General features: G+C 49.5%; 1 protein-coding gene across 3 annotated transcripts in view; it reads left to right on the plus strand.

The window, feature by feature from the left end:
• The window catches only part of ankib1b (ankyrin repeat and IBR domain containing 1b), a 44,668-nt gene that overhangs the window by 21,302 nt on the left and 5,867 nt on the right, over nt 1-17,499 (plus strand). The window contains exons 10-19 of one of the 3 annotated variants that reach the window (XM_030370074.1): nt 450-538; nt 1,791-1,921; nt 6,596-6,730; nt 8,200-8,286; nt 9,197-9,263; nt 10,876-11,018; nt 12,172-12,353; nt 13,788-13,839; nt 15,079-15,099; nt 16,784-16,895. In XM_030370074.1, coding sequence (XP_030225934.1) covers nt 450-538; nt 1,791-1,921; nt 6,596-6,730; nt 8,200-8,286; nt 9,197-9,263; nt 10,876-11,018; nt 12,172-12,353; nt 13,788-13,839; nt 15,079-15,099; nt 16,784-16,895 — 1,019 coding nt within the window. Of the gene's footprint in view, nt 1-449; nt 539-1,790; nt 1,922-6,595; nt 6,731-8,199; nt 8,287-9,196; nt 9,264-10,872; nt 11,019-12,171; nt 12,354-13,787; nt 13,840-15,078; nt 15,100-16,783; nt 16,896-17,499 lie in introns of all 3 variants that reach the window. The other 2 variants (XM_030370073.1, XM_030370075.1) reach the window with 2 other exon arrangements.

Genomic DNA, 17,499 nt, shown 5'->3' on the forward strand with positions numbered 1-17,499 from the left:
CACGGCAACGGGGGCCAAGGGATGACGGCTGTCGCACGCCATCCGCTCCACCCGCTGGCGGGCGTACCTGTTTACTTTGTGGCGCCGGCAGTTGTTCATTGTGGTCGTTTGTTTTAGTTTTTCGAATGTCTAACGGGAATGGCCCAGCCCGCTCGCCAAACAAAATTAAGCATGACCCTGTGCATCTGGTGGATGCCGTCTCATCTGTCCTTCTGCCTGCCTGCCTGCCTGCCTGCCTGCCTGCCTGCTTCTCTTCCCGCCTGCCTGGGGGCCTCCCCCGCCCGTCTGTCTGCTGGGTAACCCGTGCCCAGTGCTCGTCGGCTGGGCTCGTTTCACATGTTGCCGTCTGTCCGTTTCATCCTTCGATGCCATCCGTCTTCTCCTCCTCCGCTGCCTTTTTGTTGACGTGTGTGTGTGTGTGTGTGTGTGTGTGTGTGTTCGCCCTCTAGGGAGTGTCAAGGAGAAGCCCATGAACCCTGTGACTGTGACGTCTGGAAGCTGTGGCTGCAGAAAGTGAGCGAGATGCGGCCGCAGGAGCGTGAGTACACCACCGCCGTCTGGTTTTCCACCAACGTCGTCCACCGGCTAAGCGCACGCATTGAGCGCTCATCCGAACGCCTAAAGGACGGCGACTCCCTAAGGGGACGTTGACTTAATCGGTGACTTAAAGGTCCCATGACGTGCCACCAGGTGTGAGTGTGATTAGCCCTTACAAGCCGTGGTGATGGCATTTCATGCGACCTTTTTAAGAGAGGGGGGGGGGATCGCGCAGCACAAAGTATTGAGGGAGGGGGGGGGCTCCTTTTTTAACTCCACCTGAGTTGTGGTTTAATGCGGCTCTGATGTTTTCAAACGTTTGTTTTGGGGACGTTTGCTTTGAATAAAAGTGACACTGCTGATAAATCCCCTGGTTTGACAGGCCGCTCGTCGGGGCGTTAGATCCGGCAGATGTAAGTTATTGCAACACGGAAGCGGTGACTTGTTATTCATCCAATCTCTCCTCCTGACAGCGTTTGTATTGAGTGATTGATCTAGGGGAGGAATTGCCCCGTGTTTTGAGCGCAAGGCAGACATTAATTACCAACCGTTTAGAGCTAAACCAATTAAAATGTAGAGTGTTGATAATAAATGATTCATTTAAATGAACCCCTCACATATTGACACATTTCGGGGTGCATAAGCTTTAATCAGAGTGTTGACAGTCTAAGTGATGTCGGGAAAATGGCCTCTAAGACTTTGAAGTCTATAAAGTGCCGTGCTGCAGAGGTGACCCAGGTGGAATCAAATGACTTGTTATTAAACATTCCCCTCTGGATTTATTTTCTTTGCTGCGAAATCTCATTATGTCACAGTATGCCGGGGGTTTGAAGAGGCATCATACAGGTGCCATGACGTACGTGTGTGTGTGTGTGTGTGTGTGTGTGTGTGTGTGTGTGTGTGTGTGTGTGTGTGTGTGTGTGTGTGTGTGTGTGTGTGTGTGTGTGTGTGTGTGTGTGTGTGTGTGTGTGTAAGCGTCTGTTTGTGTGTAAGCGCGTGTAAGCGCACACACACACACACAGGTGTGTGTGTGTGTGTCTGTGTGTGTATGTGTACACGTGCGCGTGTGTGTGTGTGCGCGCCCCTTTGCGCGCATGTGTGTGTGTGCGCACGCGTGCGTGTGTTAAATATATAGACGATAAACATTAGCGAGGTGAGACTCAAACCCAACGGCCTGTTTTAAAAGAAGTGTCAGCAGCAGCAGCGGCAGCGCCGGCGTTAATGTGTCCTCCTCCCCCTATCTGCCACCGCAGTGGGCGGGGTGAGCGAGGCCTACGAGGACGCGGCCAACAGCCTGTGGATGCTCACCAACTCCAAGGCCTGCGCCAGCTGCAAGTCGCCCATCCAGAAGAACGAGGGCTGCAATCACATGCAGTGCGCCAAGGTAAAGACCCTGTGTGTGTTGGCGTTTCACCAGACCGCGCTTCATTAGGGAGGATGGGGGGAGGACCTGTTGGGAAACACTCGTTCACAAACGGGATCGACGCGCACTTTATGTTTAGCGCATCGACTTCGCTTAGAAAGGCTTAATGTGCCTTAACAGACTTATTTGAAAATGTTTTAAAGAGAAGTGCAACAAGCTGTGCTTTACTGTACATTAAGCCCGGTTATGCTGTTCGTTGAGCAGGAAGCCGTGCCTGACCAGCATAAAAGGCTTCTCTCTTTGAGAGATGTTCCTTTGCTTTGGGGCTTTGTTCTTTTTCACGGTGGACTTCATCTCTGCGTAATTGCGGACTCCAGCTGTTTGTTATAGGTTTATTAAAGGTATGACCTGTAACATTTCCGCGTTAGATTGTCTAAAATCGACCATACCTATCTTATATTATTTGTTGAGTTGTGTAGCTCACATTGTCTCAAATGTTTCTAACAATGTTCAAACCCTGAGTAACCCTTACTTTTAGTCACGTTACTGGCCCGTTAAATTTGGTGAGGTCAGTGACATCATATGGCCTTTAACCCCAACAGTCAAAACCAAATTTATTCAGAGAAAACGTCTTTCTTTATGTAGCCTAATACATAATGTGCCACCATGTCAAGAGGCTCAGTATGTGTGTTTCCCACGCATACTGTACACTTTACTTAAATAATGGAATAGGAATAATAATAAAGAAAGAAGCAGTGAACGTATGGGAGATGGAGACGGAGTAGGGGAGTCTTCAATACGTTCCCTATTCTTTCACCATTCAAAATGGGTAAAATCGTATTTCACTGCAGAGCCGTACTCGACACATCGAATCATTCTCGCTCTCTCTCCCCGTGACATCAACAATGGGAGGATTTTTGTTGGCTTTTCCCCACAGAGAAGACTGCTGGCAAGGTTCCTGAGTAGAATCAATCCAGGGTTCATGAATATGTATTAAGGACGCCTGAAATACCCCAAAACCCTAATCGAACACACAGACTAAACCTCGACGAGAAATCGTGTACTTGTTTTGTAGGCGCTTTAGTTTTGACTCTATGTTCCTTATATACACTCTATGTGTTATACACGCTCTATGTGCTTTATTGACTCTATTTGCGTTACATACACTCTGTGTGCATTTCACCCCCACTGGAGTTAGAAATGCTAGGCAGTTTTTTTACCTGCATTTTACTATTGCAGAGCTAGCGGGAAACCCTTCCAAACCGCAATCTAAATCCATGGGGAACGTTCTGAAACGTGAAGCGTTTACCATTTTAAACGCCTTTCAGTCTTGCCATTGTTTACTGCAGTGTTCAGTGTAATTCGACTATTAATCGAGTGTTTTGACCATCTCTTTAAAGCCCTTTCTATCGACATTTTGAGGGAACCATGTCCACACAGGTAAACAGTGACAACGTTTGTCATCTCGTTCCACCACTGGCATTTTGTTGTAAGGACTGGCTTTCAAAATGCCTGCGGAAGCAATGTCTGATTGCAGAGACGGCTTCACGCTACCAGCGTCTGTCTCGTACGTTGTGGAATAGCATACTGCCTGAGAAGGCAGTATCGCTGTCAATCTGTCCCTGGGAAAAGTAACATGGTGCCGAATTGAAAAAGGAACTATGTTTCGTTACCATATTTTCAGTAGTTGCTCGTAACTTTAATTTTTAGGGAACTGTATTAACGCATTACTTACTTTGTTACGCGTCACACACAACATTGTCTACCCGTCACACCGGTCCCAAGGTAACTTCAAAATCCCTACCGTAGCGCAAATTCACACCGGTATACCTTCAGCACCGTTTATACCGTACACCCCTAGCACACACACACACACACACACACACACACACACACACACACACACACACACACACACACACACACACACACACACACACACCGTCTGTTACTAGCTAGGTTCTATTTACTCTGTGTGACCTCAGTCCAGGAACCTTTCCCGTCGAGACGTATCTCAAAGGACGAGGCGTTTTCCTCCGGTCATTCTTTCGTTCTTGTCTTCACCAGTCAGTATTGCTATAAAGCAGGAGCCCCTCTGCCTACACGCCCCTCTGGAAAGCAGGCCAGCCAGAGAACAGCTTATAGGAATACCCAGAGTTCAACACGAGGCAGGGCTTCTGACTGAGCCTCTCCCCCACTTAGAGGGGCTCTCCTGCGATTGACAGTCGCGACTCTCGGAGGCCTCCTCCGGGCGCGCCTGATGCGTCAGGTCGAACGCGCGCTCTTCATCCTACAGATAAGAGCTCTAATGAGGGCTCGAAGGACCAGGGAAGCAGCCGTGGCTTTCAGGGGCTCCCGAATCCTGTTCAGCGAACGAGAGACACCGGAGACATCCGGCGGTTTAAGAGGAGCGAGAATGAATCATTCAAATGATTGTGTTAGTTTTAAAACTAGTTTGCTTTAAGATTAATGCAATTCATTTGACTGAAAACTCAAATAAACCAAAGCGTTCGGCCATGCTTTTGCTTTGTTCACACACGTAGGTATGAATTTGTGGACAAGGTCATGATTAAATCTCGATTTGGGCTATGAAGTTGGGGATTCGATCAAACGACAATAAGTGTTGAATATGTTCAATGTGGTTTTTTTTCTGAAAACAAATCGTATGCAACATGCTCGCTACACAGAAGAGAAACCTCCCACCTTGATAAATACAACACTTCCTTTTCTTAAAGCAATCACCACCTTTGAAAACCCGATGGAACTCAAAATGTGGTCTTTTTTCGAATTGAGTAAATCGGGCTCCGAGGCGTCAAAGTCCATCCGGTGCACAGTTAAGGCACCACTTTCAATGCAAAGCATCAACACCTCTTTCGGTGTGTGTGTGTGTGTGTGTGTGTGTGTGTGTGTGTGTGTGTGTGTGTGTGTGTGTGTGTGTGTGTGTGTGTGTGTGTGTGAGCCTCTCCCCCCCGTGTGTGTGTGTCCTCACTACACAGCCCCATGAGGGCTTCATTAACACTAATGCAGCATTCGAAAACGAATAGTGAAGGTTAATAGGCGCCCCGCTCTGTGGCAGCCAGCAGCAGCCAGCGGCAGCCAGCAGCAGGGCTCGTGTGATGTAGCTTAATCTGGCAACCCAGCGGTTTTCCAGATGACACTACAATTCAATATCCCGCCCCCTCATTCCCCCTGCTGAAAGGAACCAGACTGACGTACGTGTGTGTGTGCGTGTGCGGCGGGCCGCATGCAGAGCAGAGTGCCCTTGATCTGTCACATCCCTAGAAGAACTCCCGACGTTCCTCTCCGTGATCCATCCTCTCCCGCCCCTGTGTTCCTCCCCCTGGTCGACTTTTTCACTCTTTTTAGTTTTTTTCCAACACTCGGCCTCTCATATTTCACACCCTCGTGTGTCTCTCTCGCTCATCCCCTCCATCTCTCTCCTCCCCCCTCCCAAACTCATCTCGGTATTGATTTAACTTTTTTATTTCTCCTCCAGCAACTATCATGTTAACAATGTTTCCAAGATCATTGACTGTCTCGGCCTTTAGCTGTGTGTGTGTCTCTGTGTCTCTTTGAGTGTGTGTGTGTGTGTCTCACTGTGTGTATGTGTCTGTGTGCGTGCATGCGTGTCTCTCTGATTGTGTGTCTCTGTGTACGTGTGTCTGTTTCTCTGTGTGCATGTGTGTGTCTGTGTGGAAACAGAGTAGCTAGCAGATTGTAGCGTTGTGTTGTACAGCCCCAGAGGGGATTGGCTGGGGTCGCTCTCTAGTCACTGTCTGACAGCCTGCTCTTGGCAACACAAGGACACTGATACGGCCCTGGACGATAGGCCGGCCCTGTTCCTCCTTATTGCTTCACTTTAACTATGTCTGTGCGCATGGCTGAGTAGAAGTACATGGTCCTGCTGGCTGTTGACTTACCATGCAAAGCTTTGTTTACTGCTGTTCCTGTTAAGCTTACAAAGACTCCCATGTTGTGTGTTGTTGAAGTAGGTAATCAATCTATACTTTAATGTTTGCTTCAATTACTTCCATAATAGATGAATGGGATTAGAAGCAGTGTATGCAGACATTTGTTCTTCCGCGCATTGCCGTGTTTATCTGCGTTCTAGTCATACCATGCACACAAGCTGAATTAAACACTGGCGGGGAATCTCCCAATAACGACCATGAATCAAAATCACACAAGTGTAATCCTTTTAATGAGAGAGTAGCGCTTTTCCTAACCACCTCAACAACAACAAAATGTGCGTAAATATTTATGAGCCCAACACCGCTAAGAATCTAACTATGGACTGCAGGGAGCCTTAGCTGAAAGTCTACAGGTTTAATTAAAATGGAAACCCTAATGGCTCCATTAGGAAACTTGCGAGGAAGAACACTCCCAGCCCGGGCAGAAACTTGGTAGAACTACAAAGTCCCTGGGGAGGACTCCAGCTAGTTTGAAAGCGATTGGATGCCATGGCAGCTATTTATGGTTTACCATCTGCCACCCGATGTCCATTCATTATGAAGCCCATCTACATTACGCTGTGCCGCTGTTTATTCAGTTTAACTACTCGTTATCTCAAGGCCGGTGATGCTACTTTTTCTTTTTGAGACATTCTGGAATTCTTCTAAATATTTCATCAGAAGCCGTGGCTTTTGACGCCGAATTAACCCGAGATCGTGCGTCTCTGCCCCCCCTTCCCTGCAGTGCAAATACGACTTCTGCTGGATCTGCCTGGAGGAGTGGAAGAAGCACAGCTCGTCGACCGGCGGCTACTACCGCTGCACGCGCTACGAGGTCATCCAGCAGGTGGAGGAGCAGTCCAAGGACATGACGGTGGAGGTAGGCTCGGGGAGAAGGGCATGGAGTCAGGACCCTAGGAGGAGAGAGTGAGGCCCCTAGGAGGAGAGAGTGAGGCCCCTAGGAGGAGAGAGTCAGGACCCTGGAGGAGAGAGTGAGGCCCCTAGGAGGAGAGAGAGGCCCCTAGGAGGAGAGAGTGAGGCCCCTAGGAGGAGAGAGTGAGGCCCCTAGGAGGAGAGAGTGAGGCCCCTAGGAGGAGAGAGTGAGGCCCCTAGGAGGAGAGAGTCAGGACCCTGGAGGAGAGAGTGAGGCCCCTAGGAGGAGAGAGAGGCCCCTAGGAGGAGAGAGTGAGGCCCCTAGGAGGAGAGAGTGAGGCCCCTAGGAGGAGAGAGTAACTAAGGCTCAGGGTTCAAGCACACAGCTAGATTGTGTGTGTGTGTGTGTGTGTGTGTACACGCTAAGGTCAGAGTTGAACAGGGGATCAAGGCATTTAGCCCCTGAAAATGTACGAATAAAAATCGGCTTGGAAATTGGGATGAGGCAGCAGGCTTTAAATTACCCTCGTTAAATAAGTCAAGTATTTCACCGGGTTTCACAAAGGGTATGACTACTTCCTTTGAGTCATTGAAAATTGGTCATGCAATATAGAAAAAAATGTTTTTTTTCCACAACATTTGATCAAATATCACTGGAAAAGCCTTGTTAACCCTAAAAATAGTTAGCCGTACCCTGCAACACTCTCTCACTCACACTTTCATTCATTGATTTTCACACTGCTGCAGTCTGGGAGGCTTCAAACGAGCACACCCCCCTGCTAGTTTCCCTACACACAGTCACCCACAACACGCACACACTCATCAAGATGAATCATCCAGTCTCTCCCGCTCACCGCTGGCAGAGGTGAGCGGGAGCCAGGGCCCGTGTTGGTCCGCGCGCCACTCAATCGTCAGTGCTTGTTTGAACCCCTGCGATGAGCACTCACTCCCCGGGCCTACCGTCAGCCAATCCCCCCGAGGAGGAGCCAGCCCAATTACACTTCCTGTCACACACCCGCCCCTAGGCTCTCCTTCCAGGTGCTGCATTCATGGCTCGGCTTCCCCGACGTGGAACTACGCCAACGTGATGGTAGCGCGGTGTAACGTACGCTACTGCGTTGCCTATTTTGTGGCTACGCCGGCCTCGTGAAGAACGTACCCTGTTTGAAGCGCGTACGTGCGTGCGTGTGTCTGTGTGTGTGTGTGTTTCATCTTATTTGAACAAGGCTTTTCAGGGTTATTTCATCAAATGTTGGGAAAAACCTTGATTCCTTTCTATGTTACAGGACCAATATTCAAAAGAGGAATCGGAAAAGTCATATGACCCCTCTATGGAAACATAAAGTGAAATACATCAGTCTAGGGCGAACATACGACGGCTGTTCAACGCAGAAGTGTAAAAGCTTCATCGACTGACTTTTACGGCGGTTCGTTTTCCCCGTTCACCGGTCCTTGTTTTGGTTTGTGTTCCCACAGGCGGAGAAAAAGCACAAGAGCTTCCAGGAGCTGGATCGGTTCATGCACTACTTCACCCGCTTCAAGAACCACGAGCACAGCTACCAGGTGAGGTACCACCCGGTTACCCCTTCCACCCCACCTCGCCCGTTATACAACCAGGTGTGAGTGTGATTAGCGGTTACAAGTCTTTTGAAAATCGGCCTTTTCCCTGTGTTTTTGTGACCTCACCAGTGGGAGTGTCCACCTCGAATCTAGGTCCTTATCTATTACTCGTCATTCCATCATACAGCTAAGTCCTAGGTGCATGATGGTTAGAAAAGCAACATTTTCTACAGTCCACTGGGTAGCCTGATAGACTGACTTGTGAGGTCACTAAAACACAGAAAATGGCAGATTTTCAAAATGGCTGATCACACTCGCACTTGGGGGCATAATATCCCGCCTTTGAGGGTGTGGGTGGTGGTGGTGGTGGGGAACTTGGGGTAGAAAACCGCAACTATCAACGGACCTTGCTAGTATGCCCCCTGAGGAATGGTGCGGTAACGCAGGCCTGGCCAATGGGATGCAAGAAAATTGTCTTCTGTGTGTGGAGTGTGTGGAGCGGTGGACTGTATGTATGTGTTAGCACATACACATGCATACACAGACACGTGGGCAGACATTCACATTCACACATACACACATGCACACACACGCTTACACATGCATACACCTCAGTTGGACTGGTTTAAGCAGCTTCACCAGGTGAGGCTGCTTACACCAGCCATCCACCCCACAAACAGAGAGAGAGCTGGCTGTGTTCCGCATGACAAAATCCCCGGGGACACCTTGACAATGTCGTTTCTTTCACGCTCGGAACACGTCTCTGTGCACCTGGCGCATTCTTTGAGGAAATCTCTTCATTTTCTGTCGTTTGGTGGTTTCGACGCCCCCCCCCTCCCCCCCCCCCCCGCACCCAAAGCCATTTTCCAGAACAATGAAGGGTAAAATCACGTGTGTCTTCTCCTCACAATAGCTGGAGCATCGGCTGCTGAAGACGGCAAAGGACAAGATGGAGCAGCTTAGCCGTGCGCTGTGTTCGAGTGAGTGGCCGGAACGCGCGTCCTCTGGCTCTCCCCCTCTTCAGCCCTCCCCCCCCCCCCTTCTCCCCCCCCTTCTCCCCCCTTCTGAGCCTTTTGGAGGCACGGCAGACGAGGAAGGGGAGAGTGAAGTGACCCTTTGATCAAATCTGGTTGAGTCAACACATGCTACTCTGTGGGAGGAAATGAGCCTTTTAGATCGCCACAAAATGCAGTTGTGTGTTGTGTTTATTGTGGTTGTTCAATTTCACTTGTCCCATTTTTCTTTTTGAAGTTGAGGCCTTCCAAACCTACTCAACTCTCACCAACATACACACACACACCCTTGTAAAGAAACAGGATGTACAATCTAATTAACGCTGTTTATAACTATACTTTGATATGCTAAGTGAAGTGTATCTCCTTAAATACCCCATAGCCCCCAACCCCCGCACACGAAATACACTCACATTTAAACATACTCATCCGCCGACACACGTACTCACCCACTCACACAGACACAAACACACACACACACACACACACACACACACCTGCCATCCCACACACATCAGGCAATTTACACACATACACCTGCCCACAAACACACCACACAGACGAACACACCTGCCACCATACACACCACACAGACAAACACACCTGCCAACACACCTGCCACCACACACACACACACACACACACACACACACACACACACACACACACACACACACACACACACACACACACACACACACACACACACACACACACACACACACTCATTTGTCCCTCCCTGCTCAGATGTGTGGATGGCCTTGCCAAGAGGCAGTGGGTGGCGATTTAACGATTGCCAGAAACCCCTGCGCACATAAAGTAGCACACTAGCATCCCTTTGTCATATCCCCTCACCTCCCTTCCCTCTCCACTCCTCCCTCCACTCCTTCCCTCTCCTCCGTCCTCTATTCCACCCCAACTCTCCTCTCCTCACCTCCCCTCCCTTCCTCTCTCCTCTCCACACCTCCCTCTCCTCCCTTAACGTCCCTTCACCTCCCTTGCCCTCTCTTCTCCCCTCCCCTCTCCTCACCTCTCATCCTCTCACCTGCCTTCCCCCTCCGGTCTCTTCCGCTCCCATCTCCTCTCCTCACCTCCCTCTTCTCCTCTCCTCCCCTCCTAGCCCCACACTGCCTCCCCTCTCCTATTTCCCCCACCCCTCTGCTCCTCCCTTGCCCTCTCTTCTTCCCTCCCTCCCCCCTCACCTCTCCCCCCCTCCCCCCTCCTCACCTCTCTTATCCTCACTTGTCCTCTCTCCTTCGTGTCCTCACTTGACTTCCTAACCTCCCTCCTCTTATCCTCAACTCCCCTCTCCATCTCCCACCTCACTTGACTTCCCCTCCTCTCCTCTCCTCTCCTCCCCTCCCTCTTATCCTCACCTCCCCTCCTCTCCTCCCCTCCCTCTTATCCTCACCTCACCTCCCCTCTCCTCCCCTCCCTCATATCCCCCCTCTCCATCCAGCTCCCCTCTCTCCCCCCCTCCTCACCCTACCTCCCCTCCCCTATCTCCCTCCATCCCCCTCTCTGGCTCCTCATGAGACCCATACAGTCCGTCTCTCTGCTGCCCCCCCCCCCCCAGAAGAAGGCGGCCCCCCTGACACCACGTTCATCGAGGCCGCGGTGCTGGAGCTCCTGAAGACCCGACGGATCCTCAAGTGCTCCTACCCCTACGGCTTCTTCCTGGAGCCCCGCAGCACCAAGAAGGAGATCTACGAGCTCATGCAGGTAGCCCCCCCCCCCCCCCCCCCCCGACTCTGCTCCGCTGAACCCACGACGCCCCCTCGCGTGCGTGGGCGGGGCCCAACAGAGGACGAGGAACAGCGTTAATTAATGTGTGTGTGTGTGTGTGTGTGTGTGTGTGTGTGTGTGTGTGTGTGTGTGTGTAGTTCTGTGCCTGCATGGGCTGGGCATAAGGAGACAGGCATCCATAATGTATCGTCTTGAAGGCCATGTGGATGCAAAATGCATGGCGTTCTAAGTGGGGTGTCACCTTAGGTGAACCTAACTTATACAGTCTCCCAGGTTGTGAACTGGTGGCGCTTGTGGCGCTGAAGGAGGGGCCACATTACATGATTCTCACAAGCTACCAGACGCTTTAGCAAGGCACGTTGTACCGATGACAAATGCTGATTTCCCCGTCTCATCTGTGATCACGTAGCAACGCTGATGTGTCTAAAGAAGGAGAACAAAGGAACAGACGGACGCGGTTTCATGCGACCCCTTTCCTTGATAGAGCGTATTGTGCCGTACTCGGTGATAAACACACATGGTCGCCGTACAGCTCGCCACTTTGGCTGTTTGCTCAGCCATTTGCACTGAAAGAAGTGGTGGAAAACGCAAACAGAGGATAGGGCGCCAATATTGGCTGGTGTAGGGAGATGTGGGCGGGTTGAATACTGGTTGATGTTTTTGAAAGTCATCCCGTTTTTCCCCAGCTTATTCTTTGTCTAGAAACCACTCTGTCTTTGAGGGGAACAAACCAAACGGTCACCCAAAGGCCAGCCAAGATAATATCCAAACATGTTGGACTGATTTTGAACCCTGGCTATTCTACTGAGAATATGTGCATCTTTCAGTCATAAGTGCACCATGATTACAGGGTCCAGCTCGCCTGCGCGTCCACCATTCAGACTCTTAAAGCTGCTCCACTTCAAACTGGCCCCATGCCTTGACGACCGCGTGGCGTCGCCCCGGCTTTTAGCGTTCAAATACGGCAATTTCTGAAACTTTTCAGAACGATTTTCAAGTCTCCCAATTCCATTTTGTGCTCCCAAGGCGTTATGAGTACTTTTCTGTCCTTTCATAAGCAGAACATGAACGCACCTGTTGGACAAACTATAATTGTATGAAGCGTACGTGAACATGAACCCCCACTCAGACGGACCTGGAGATGGTGACGGAGGACCTGGCCCAGAAGGTCAACCGGCCGTACCTGCGCACGCCGCGCCACAAGATCCTCCGGGCCGCCTGCCTGGTGCAGCAGAAGAGGCAGGAGTTCCTGGCCTCAGTGGCGAGGGGCGTGGCCCCCAACGACTCCCCCGATGCCCCCAGACGCAGCAGGTAACGCACGCACGCACGCACGCACGCACGCTCGCACACTCACTCTAAATCGCTCGCTCTCACTCGCTCGCTCACTCTCTCTCACTCACTCACTCATTCGCTCAATAACTCACTCTCATTCACTCTCACTCACTCTAGTTCACTCTTGCTCTCACTCTCGCTCACATTTGCTTTCATTCTTGCTCACTCACGCACTCACGCACTCACTCACTCTCACTTAATTGCTCACTCTCTCTCGCTCTCACCCGCTCTCACTCTCATTCACTCTCTCGCTCTCACTCGCTCACACACTCACTCTCACTTAGTCACATACTCGCTTGCTCACTCTCACTCACTCACTCACCCACTCACTTGCACTCTCACTCACTCACTCCTTCCCTCCCTCCCTCCCTCCCTCCCTCCCTCCCTCCCTCCCTCGATGGCTCACTCACTACACAGTGAGTTTTCGATCAGTATAAGCCAATCACATGTCTTATGTATAATCATTTTAAATGCAGAGAAATACACCCCAGATGCTGAGCTCAATTTCTGCCTACGTTTATATTTAGGGCATTTAGCAGAAACTTTTATCCAAAGTGACTCACAATAAGTACATTTCTTAGTAAGCCTAGTAAACTTAAGTTTAATATACAAGGACGTTTTCTTAACTGAGCCGTCGGTTTTGACCAAACGTTATCTTTCAAGTGTAATATGATGTGCAAAAAGGGAATTGCAGAAATAATTTATCATATGATGGAAAGAGCCCATATATTAACCATTAGTTTACATAATTATATGCAGTATAAAATATTAGTACCGTATATATCCTTGCATAAGGGTTGAAATTAGTGGATGAGGGTTTACTCTAACCCTAAATGATGTATGATATGAATAAATATCCAAGTTAACATGAACACCTTTACCTTAGTTAACATGAACAACATTACCTTAGTTAACATGAACGCCACAAGTAACCATGCAAACCATTAGTAACCATGAACACCATTACCTTATTTAACCTGAACACCATTACCTTAGTTAATGAGAACACCATTTCCTTAGTTAACATGAACACCATTTCCCTAGTTAACATGAACACCATTACTAAATTATTTCTAGACCATAAGTCAATTTACAATTCATTGTTAGTTTATGCTTATTATTGCCTTAACACATGTCATTATTAAAACGTTATTGAAAAAGTGTAATAAATACAAATATTTAATAGTAGTGGAACCTCAGCATTTGTTCTATTACACCCTGAATGCACGTATATTACTTTTTATGAGATCTTGCCCATATTTATTCTGTTCTCCTCCCTCCCTTCCTCCCTCTTAATCCCGCTCTCTTCATCTGCCTCCCTTCCTCCCTCTCTTTATCTCCCTCCCTCCCTCCCTCTCTCTTTTCCTCCCCCTCCATCTGTCCCCCTCTCCCTCCCCCGTCTCCCCCCTTCAGCTTCGCTGGCGGGACCTGGGACTGGGAGTATTTGGGCTTTGCATCACCCGAGGTAATGACTGCTCAAACGCGTCTGAACCAGGCAGGCTGGCCGGCGCGGGCACCCTTAATTAAAAACTCCCCAGATACCGATATAGTTTGGCAGGCGGAAGAAAAGGAAGGAAGTAAAGAAAACACACCACAAAAAAAAAAAAACAGGACGCCATTGCATTTCAGAGGGACGGATTTAATTAAGTACGCGGGTGTACACTACAAAGACGTGTCTTCTCATCAGAAGAGCCCCGACGGCGTTGGAGATTCAGGTGGAAGGCGCTATCTCCTCGGTCTCTTCTTCCGACAGCGTTAGAAATAACAAAAGCAAGGCGTGGCCACTCGCCAGCAGCCCCTATCTCTGGCTGCCATCCGAAAGCCTCTCCGCGGGACTAAAATACTAATTCAGTCGGAAAGAGGGAAAATAGGCGGCAGAATGCAACTTTTCTTTGCCTGGTGATCACTGAGAGCCGAGGGCAGGTAATGGGCCCCGTCGACCCGCAATCAAAGCCTGATGGCTGGCTCGGGGAGGGATGATAGGGGAGGGATGATAGGGGAGGGATGATAGGGGAGGGATGGCTGCAGATGGCCCTCTCACCAGGCCCTCTCCACTACCAGCAGACCTCTGCACGCCTGCACGGGTATTTTCAGAAAAGCTCCACCCCGCGTAAAAGCATTAACAGGCCAAGGTCTCTCAAACAGGTGTCCGTAAGTTCCCCAAAACACAGTGGGAGCCACGAAAAAACAATGATGCATGACAACAACGCTGTTATTTTTAGATTATCATCAGAAGTGCAGAGTTGTGTATTCGGGGGCTCTTCCCCGGGGGGGGTTGGGGGGACTGCAGCCATATGTCATCACAGTACATTCCGCAGCCCTGTCTCCCTCCTGCCCCTGTGTGGCCCCGTGCCCATGGGCCCCCCACTACCGGCTGATGAACGGGCGCCGGTCGGCTTGGCTCGTACCTGTTGGGTGACTGCTGTTACTGCACACTCAGTATTGGGGCGAAATCACCCTACTGCTAAACGTTAGCTCTGCTAGCCCTGAGAGAGGCTGGAATGGGATGTTCAATAGTGTGCTTTTAATGATTCTGGGGTGTTTTTTATGCCTTGTTAAAATTCAACACTGTGGTTAAGTTTTCCTTTTATATTATTGTATGGATTTTTATATATTTTGGTTGGAGGGAGATATGAAGTATAATGGACAAAAGTGATGTGTGCGTTTTTAACAACCCTTTCCCTTTAACCTGCATTGATTTCAGTCTGACTCTGAGAATGTTTCAGTATGTATTTTCCCCCATTTTAGCATTGATTTGGTTTTGCTCTTTTAATATGCATGCGTCATCATTACATCATCTAATGCCTGATGCCTGAATGCTTGAATTTCAAAGTCCCCCCTCGCACGCACAGACAGACGGATGCACAGACAGACGGATGCACACACACACACACAGGCAGACAGACTAGCACGCACGCACGCGCGTGCGCAGACAGACACGCACACACACACGCAGACAGACACACACACACACGCAGACAGACACGCACACACGCGCAGACAGACACGCACACACGGACACACGCCGCGCGCAGACAGACACGCACACACGGACACACACACTTCCTCCTTGTAAAGAAACAGGATGTACAATTTAATTAACGCTGTCTATATCAACGCTTTGATATATGCTAAGTGATGTGTCATCACCTTAAATACCCCATAGCACACACACTACTTTGAAGTATTGTGATACAATTCATCTTTAATACCTTTTACTTCAATTTGTGTGTGCGCCTTTGTTCCCGCACACACATTCAAACAGACTATGTTCAGTCTCTAATTATTATTCTTTGGAGATAAGAAATGAGTTGAATTCAAATTCAAATGTAGACCATGTTGGTTCGTACCAAGCCTCTGTCAGAATAACATTTAATTTCATTCTACATCATTTCTATTCCCCAGAGTGAAAGTGTGCAATAATTATGGAATTAGTAGGGGCTTGTTCGTTATAATAATTAAAGCCCATAATATGTTGTCTGGCTCACTGTTTCTCATGCAGCAACACACTGCACTCTGTTTTTTTAGTAGGGAAAGGGTTGTAGCTATGCACCTGTTGTTTTGACAAAAGCTCAGCAAGATATGCGTTTAAAACGAATCACGAATCCTAATACATTCTTTCACATAACTCTCACTTATATACTGTCAGTCAGAGGGGCCAGTTCACTTTCTGATGAATCATCTTTGCTCTCCCTTTTTGAGGACTGTCGACTAAATCCTCTTTTTTATTATTAACATCTGAACCCTAATTCTTGCGTTACCTAATATCCGAGTCCCTTTCTGCGTGGGTGTTGGGGGTGTTCTGTGACAGTCCCGGTCCACACTCTGGGCCTAATGATCGGATCGCTTGTTCAGCACATCAAAGCCACTGGAGGAGGCTGAGCTCTGGTGCTCTCTCTGCTGGAACATTTCACACGCACGCACGCACATGCACGCACACACGTACACATGCACGCACATGCACAGACACGCACAGGCACACGCACTCATACAAATGCAAACACACACACACAAATGCACATACTCGCACTCATGCACACGTACCCACCCACACGCAGACGCACACCCGAACACATACGCGTATCCACCCCACGCATTCTAATGAGGAATCCACGTTATGATTTTACAAATTTATGTCGGGAAATTTGTACCATAACTCCATATCTCACTTTCCACTAGAAACACTCAAGATGTGGTCTAGTGTTGGATTGGCAAGGCCGGCTTCATCCCTAACTCCTGTCGACGCAGCATGTGTGACTAATCAACGTAGAAAACCCGAACGGCGTGACTGCATGATGATGATGATGAGGATGATGATGATGATGATGATGCTGATGCCGCCGCCGCTCATGGTGTCTGGGTGGGTCCGGGGGGTGTTGTGACGCGGCTGTTTTCTGCTGGCCCCCCAGGAGTACGCCGAGTTCCAGTACAGACGGAGACACCGGCAGAGGAGACGAGGAGACATGGGCAGTCTGCGCAGCAACAGCCCAGACGGAGAGGACCCCGCGGACCCCGGTTTAGGTACCGCCAATCGCAGCATGTGTTCCCCGCGTTTCCCTGCCGATCCCGGGTGTGGTTTGGCAGGACCTACGCGCCTACTCGGTGTCAGCCGGCTGAGAGAAGCTTGTGAGGTTTTAATTGCGGAACCGCTCCAACCGCAAAAAGCAATTTCCTTACTTCCTGTGAGAGGTGTATGTCAGCTACCAGTCCCCCGAGGGAAAAGAATTGGAACAAAGATGAGAAAAACAACAATGGGAATAAATGTTGAGTTTTTTGACCGGGAATTTGACATGCCAATATCCTAAACATGTGGTGGACACAGGACATCCTGCTATCAGAAGTCCTGCCTCCTCTTGCCGCTGACCCCAATGTAACTGAAACTATTATGGCTCCCTCCAAAGCCTGTGCAGATGTCCCGCCCTCTCTCTCCGCTAACCAAATGTAGGTCCCTCCAATGCGTGCGCGGAAGTCCCGCCCTCTCTCTCGCAGCAGCACACGCACATTGGAAGCAATGTGCGTTCGAGGCGTTCCTTCCTGAGCCGCCTGGGAGCGAGGATGGCTATTCAGATGTTATCGCTCAAAACTGCAGTCGCAAATCTCATAGTTCAGCATCGCTTTGTTTCAC

Source organism: Gadus morhua, chromosome 11, assembly GCF_902167405.1.
Source record: "Gadus morhua chromosome 11, gadMor3.0, whole genome shotgun sequence".
Lineage (NCBI taxonomy): Eukaryota > Metazoa > Chordata > Actinopteri > Gadiformes > Gadidae > Gadus > Gadus morhua.